This window comes from Hemiscyllium ocellatum, chromosome 6 (assembly GCF_020745735.1).
Source record: "Hemiscyllium ocellatum isolate sHemOce1 chromosome 6, sHemOce1.pat.X.cur, whole genome shotgun sequence".
Classification (NCBI taxonomy): domain Eukaryota; kingdom Metazoa; phylum Chordata; class Chondrichthyes; order Orectolobiformes; family Hemiscylliidae; genus Hemiscyllium; species Hemiscyllium ocellatum.
The window spans coordinates 57,218,153-57,224,239 of NC_083406.1; the positions used below are offsets into that span (position 1 = coordinate 57,218,153).

General features: G+C 42.8%; 1 protein-coding gene across 1 annotated transcript in view; it reads right to left on the minus strand.

Annotated features, from left to right (window-relative positions):
* Positions 1-5,593, minus strand: part of naalad2 (N-acetylated alpha-linked acidic dipeptidase 2) — a 144,898-nt gene extending 139,305 nt beyond the window's left edge. The window contains exons 1-2 of the mRNA XM_060825962.1: positions 5,445-5,593; positions 5,075-5,180 (exon numbers count right to left, since the gene is read on the minus strand). Coding sequence (XP_060681945.1) covers positions 5,075-5,180; positions 5,445-5,526 — 188 coding nt within the window. The 5' untranslated portion in view covers positions 5,527-5,593. The remainder of the gene's footprint in view (positions 1-5,074; positions 5,181-5,444) is intronic.
* Between the last annotated feature and the right edge of the window lie 494 nt (positions 5,594-6,087).

Consider the following 6,087-nt stretch of genomic DNA (forward strand, 5'->3'; position numbering starts at 1 on the left):
AGGGAGAGGCTATACAAGCTGGGGCTATTTTCTCTGAAGTATTGGAGGGTGGGGAGTAACCTTATAGAGGTTTATAAGATCATGAGGGGCATGGACAGGGTAAATAGAAAAGGTCTTTTCCTTGGAGTCAAAAAGTAGAGGTCAGACTTTTAGTGTGTGAGGGGAAAGATTTAATGGGTACCTAAGGGGCAACTCTTTCACACAGAGCGTGGTCCCAGTCCTGAAGAAGGGTTACACCCAAAACATTGACTTCTCCACATCTTGATGCTTCCTGGCTTTCAGCCTCTTGCTTGACTAGCACGTATGGATGAGCTGCCAGAGGAAGTGGTGGAGGCTGGTGAAATCACAGCACTTAAAAGACGTCCACATGGGATTTGAATTGGAAAGGTTTAGAGATATATGGGCCAACTGTTGGCCAATAGGACAAGATTCATCTAGGATATTCTGGTCAGCATGGACAAGTTGGACCGATGGGTCTGTTTCCATGTTGTACATGTCTATGACTCTGCTGTCAAGTGATTGCAGATTACTTTTTCAGAATGTCAGTAGCATGGATTGCTCATCAGAATTCATCTTGAGATGTGCAGGTAGGAAACGCAAGTGTCTTCCACTGTGAATAGTTCAATTTGTAGATCTGAATTTTGTGAAGTTATTTAGAAGGGATTGTCAGCATCCCTACACAAATTTTCAGATATCATGTGTTAAAATTGGAATTTGCACCCTTTGGGTAAATTTCATTTCTGTTAGCACTATTAAAAGAAAATTCCAAAATATGATCAGCTTTTGACCCTTTCTGGCTAATTGGCTTGTTGTAAATTCTATAAATTTTAAATAATTTACAGAACATGGATGTCATTGGCTCGGCCTGTATTTATTGCTTATGCTGTATTTATTATCAATCCTTAATTGTCCAGGGACAGTTAACGTCAACCACATTGCTGTGAGTTAGAAGACCAGAGCAGCTAAGGCAGCAGTTTTCTTCCCTAAAGGGTATGAGTGATCCAGTTGGAATTTCTTTTCCTGACAATCAACAAGAGCTTCACTAAACTCTTAACTCCAGACCTTGGTTGAATTCAAATTCCACCATCAGGATGGCAGGACTCAAGCCCAGGTACCCAGCGCATTACCTGTGTCTCTTGGTTAATAGTCTAACGATAATACAAATAGGCCAATGCATCCCCATGATCATTGTCCCATCTGCTCCACAGATATGTCATAATATTTCTGACTATGTGATTAGAAACTATCTCCAGATTAAAGATAAAAATCTCAATGGTAATCATCTCTGCATTATTACATCTGCCATGTAATTCAAGCAGATTATACAATTTAATGCTTGTTTTAGATAGCTGTTCTATCAGGATGCATTTCACTTAAATTATTCTTCATTAATATTGACAGTTCACCAGGACATTAAGACAAAAAGTAACACATGGACAGAATGGGTGGGGGAAGTAGAACTTAGAAATCCAAACTAAAAAGTTAAGATGATGGAACAAGATAACAATAAGGTTAAACCTAAGCAGAGGGGGACAGGAGAGGTGGAGAGTTCAACAGTAATACTGTATACTGTATACTGTGGGAAGGCGATGCCTTAGTAATATTATTGCTAGAAACTCAGCTAATGTTCTGGGGACCTGGGTTCATATCCTACTAGCATAGATGGTGGAATAAATTCATTGTCGATTGTCAGGAAAACCCATCTGATTCACTAATCTCCTTTATGGAAGGAAGCGATCATCCTTGCCTGGTCTGGTCTACATGTGACTCCTGACCCTCTGAGGCAATTAGGGCAATAAATGCTAGCCCAGCCAGAGCAGCCCACATTCCATGTTTGAGTAAATGAAATCTGAAAAGATAGTAGCTCTTAAAGGAAAAAAAGAGTCTTAATTTGAATGTGAGAACAATAAAATGAAACAACTAATGACACAAATGATGGTTTAGACCTTTTGTTAGAGGTTTCAGGAACACGGTTAAGAGATAACCAAGACAAGAGGACCCCACCACCAAGGATATATTTCCCTCCCCTCCCCTATCAGCGTTCCGCAAGGACCACTCCCTTCGTGACTCCCTCGTCAGATCCACACCCCCCACCAACCCAACCTCCACCCCCGGCACCTTCCCCTGCAACCGCAGGAAATGTAAAACTTGCGCCCACACCTCCACACTCACTTCCCTCCAAGGCCCCAAGGGATCCTTCCATATCCGCCACAAGTTCACCTGTACCTCCACACACATCATCTATTGCATCCGCTGCACCCGATGTGGCCTCCTCTATATTGGTGAGACAGGCCGCTTACTTGCGGAACGCTTCAGAGAACACCTCCGGGCCGCCCGAACCAACCAACCCAATCACCCCATGGCTCAACACTTTAACTCTCCCTCCCACTCCACCGAGGACATGCAGGTCCTTGGACTCCTCCACCGGCAGAACACAACAACACGACGGCTGGAGGAGGAGCGCCTCATCTTCCGCCTGGGAACCCTCCAACCACAAGGTATGAATTCAGATTTCTCCAGTTTCCTCATTTCCCCTCCCCCCACCTTGTCTCAGTCGGTTCCCTCAACTCAGCACCGCCCTCCTAACCTGCAATCCTCTTCCTGACCTCTCCGCCCCCACCCCACTCCGGCCTATTACCCTCACCTTGACCTCCTTCCACCTATCCCACCTCCATCGCCCCTCCCCCTAGTCCCTCCTCCCTACCTTTTATCTTAGCCTGCTTGGCTCTCTCTCTTATTCCTGATGAAGGGCTTATGCTCGAAACGTCGAATTCTCTATTTCTGAGATGCTGCCTGGCCTGCTGTGCTTTGAGCAGCAACACATTTGCAGCTGTGATCTCCAGCATCTGCAGACCTCATTTTTTACTTGAAGAAATAAGTATTCCAGAGTAAACAACACTTTTATAAGACAAAATGCAACAAGTGAGGGGGCAGTCCTGATAGTTAAGGGATAACATAAGGATATTAGATTACTTACAGTGTGGAAACAGGCCCTTCGGCCCAACAAGTCCACACCGACACGCCGAAGCGCAACCCACCCATACCCCTACATTTACCCCTTACCTAACACTACGGGCAATTTAGCTTGGCCAATTCACCTGACCCGCACATCTTTGGACTGTGGGAGGAAACCGGAGCACCCGGAGGAAACCCACGCAGACACGGGGACAATGTGCAAACTCCACACAGTCAGTCGCCTGAGTTGGGAATTGAACCCGGGTCTCAGGCGCTGTGAGGCAGCAGTGCTAACCACTGTGCCACCGTGCCACCCACTATGTGTAAGAAAATATCTTGGCTCAAAAGATTAAGAGTTCCATTAGTTATAGGTGATGATTAGAAATAGCAAAGATCAGAAAATACTGGTGGGAATAGTTTATACGCTCCCTAATTACATAATTGGACAGAGCACTAAACAAGAAATAATCAGAGCATATAACTAATGCAATGTAGTAATTGTTGGGGACTTTAATTATCGTAAAGACTAAACAAATCAACTTTTTGATGATCTGGAAGATGAGATGGTGGAATGCTCATGTTTGTTTTATGAGCTGTCTGTTGTCGAATCAAATGTAAAGGTATTTCAAACCTGGCATCGTTTTATGTAATAGGGCAAATTTAATTAACAAACTCACAATAAAAGATTCCTGGCTTTACTTCAGAAAATTCTCTCTCTCTCTCTATGTGTGTGTGTATTAGGAGATTAAAAAAAAATCAGATTTAGAATCTCCTCAGTTCAGTGGATTGGCTCCGAGCTGGCTACAAAATAAAATCCTGGGAAACAGGAATCCAATTTAAATCCACAGTTAAGTTTGAAAGTGAAATACTCCAGTCCAAAACAAGAATCACAAATTTAAATAAAGCCAGTTAGATTGGAGCAGGTACAATGAGAGAGCTCACTAATGACGACAGGATAAATAGATAAAAGAATGTGAAGAAGAGATGGATTGGACTTGCAACATTAACTCTATTCCTTTCTCCGTAGAAACTGCAGACCTACTGTGTTTTTCCAGCATTTCTGTTTTACTTCAGGTTCAGGATAGTATTATTTTAAACAAATAGGCTAATAAAATTACTAAGATTATTAGTAAATCTGAGGATTAGGAGTATTTTAGAGTCTGTTTGATTTCACCACCAAGGACCACAAATAGCTGATGGGGTGGGGAGAAGCAGAATGTAAGTAATGAGGAATAGGAAGAGACAGATCGAAAGCGCATTTACAGTTATATAAAAAGAAGAGCAGCTAAAACAATTGTTAGCTTTTTTGAGGCAAAGATAGGAGAAATGATCATTGGGAGCAAGAAACTGGCAGAGACTTTCAAAAATATTTTGTATTTTTCTTCACACTGTGAACTTCTGTTTTTGTTTCTGATTTACAGCATCTGCAGTTCTTTTGATTTTGATTTAGTACAACACTTTTTTTTTAGATTAGATTAGACTTACAGTGTGGAAACAGGCCCTTCGGCCCAACAAGTCCACACCGACCCGCCGAAGCGCAACCCACCCATACCCCTACATTTATCCCTTACCTAACACTACGGGCAATTTAGCTTGGCCAATTCACCTGACCCGCACATCTTTGGACTGTGGGAGGAAACCGGAGCACCCGGAGGAAACCCACGCAGACACAGGGAGAACGTGCAAACTCCACACAGTCAGTCGCCTGAGTCGGGAATTGAACCCGGGTCTACAGGCGCTGTGAGGCAGCAGTGCTAACCACTGTGCCACCGTGCCGCCCACTTCAAGATGCTTTCATTATAAAATTCCACCTGTATAAAATTCCACAGAATACATACTGCAAGTTGATACTTTATGTTTTGTAACATTCTGATTTCCACAACTTCTGGGGTAATCCAAAGTATCTTATAGTTTTGTGACACAAGTATAATTGCAGCTAATTTGCAGACACTGAGCAGATAATCTAAAACGTGTTTCCCGATCTAAACATAAAAAACCGCTGGCAATATGGGACTCATCCACTGTCTAGTCACTACTTTATTGAAACCAGAATCTAAGTGTTCACACCAACACGACTAGAAGCTGACGTAGACCAACTGAAGCATATAAAGTCTCTTACCGCAGATATACTCTCATGTTTTCAGCTTGCATTTCATTCAGCAGCTTGCTCCCAATAGTTTGAGGTTTCATCGGAAACTTATCCACACAGGGCCTTCCAACCCACCCTTGAAGAACAAATTATAGATTTCAAAATCATTCTGCCGAAGCTTTTGTTCAGCCGGTCTTTGGAAATGAACTGCTAAGCGGTACCTCATTTTGATTAATAACATGCAGCTCTATGCAAAAATTTATTTGCCATACTGGTAAGACATGTTTCGTATCAGTGGACTCAGTCGAGTTCTCGTAGCAGTAAATTCAACTCTATTTTTCACCTCTTCAACTCACTCCCCCTTTCCCGTGAAGGCACAGTTCGGGGCCTCAATACTCACCAATTAGAAACCCAAACAAAAATATTGCGGTGAATATCAGTAACATTCGCATCCACTTGCACCAGTTCACACCCGACCTCATTTTTGAGGTTGTGGCCAGGTCTCCCGTATCTTAGATGGGAATGCCGGAACTGAACTTCGACCAACAACTATGAGCTGGAAACAATTCACTGCCCCAGTTGTAAAAATCTGCGAGAGTGTAGGGAAAGTTAGTTCTCTGCAGTGAAGGCAAATGGAGCACGCGATATTTTGCAGACGTTAAGAATTTGACTCAGTGCTTCGTGGTAGGACTCAGTTCAACCAATGCAACTTTGGAGCTCAGTATTAACACAATTTGCAGTTCTGATAATAAACAACGCTAACTATTGTTTATTTGTTCCGTAACTTTGTTCTATACATATCCACCAGTTTGGAATGTGTAACTTAATTCTGTCTGCTGTAATTCAATCTCCTCTACACCTTGTAATTTGATCCACTCATTCGCACACGGAGAGCTCGCGGTGCTATCATTTTCTTTTCAAGACGAGGCTATTGTTCATCCTTGAGGTTGAAGATTTATCATTTCGGATATTTGGTAGGGTTCCAGTAGGTGTCTGTGTCTGTTTCAACAAGACAAGCTACCAAAGACCACTGCGTTTTTAAG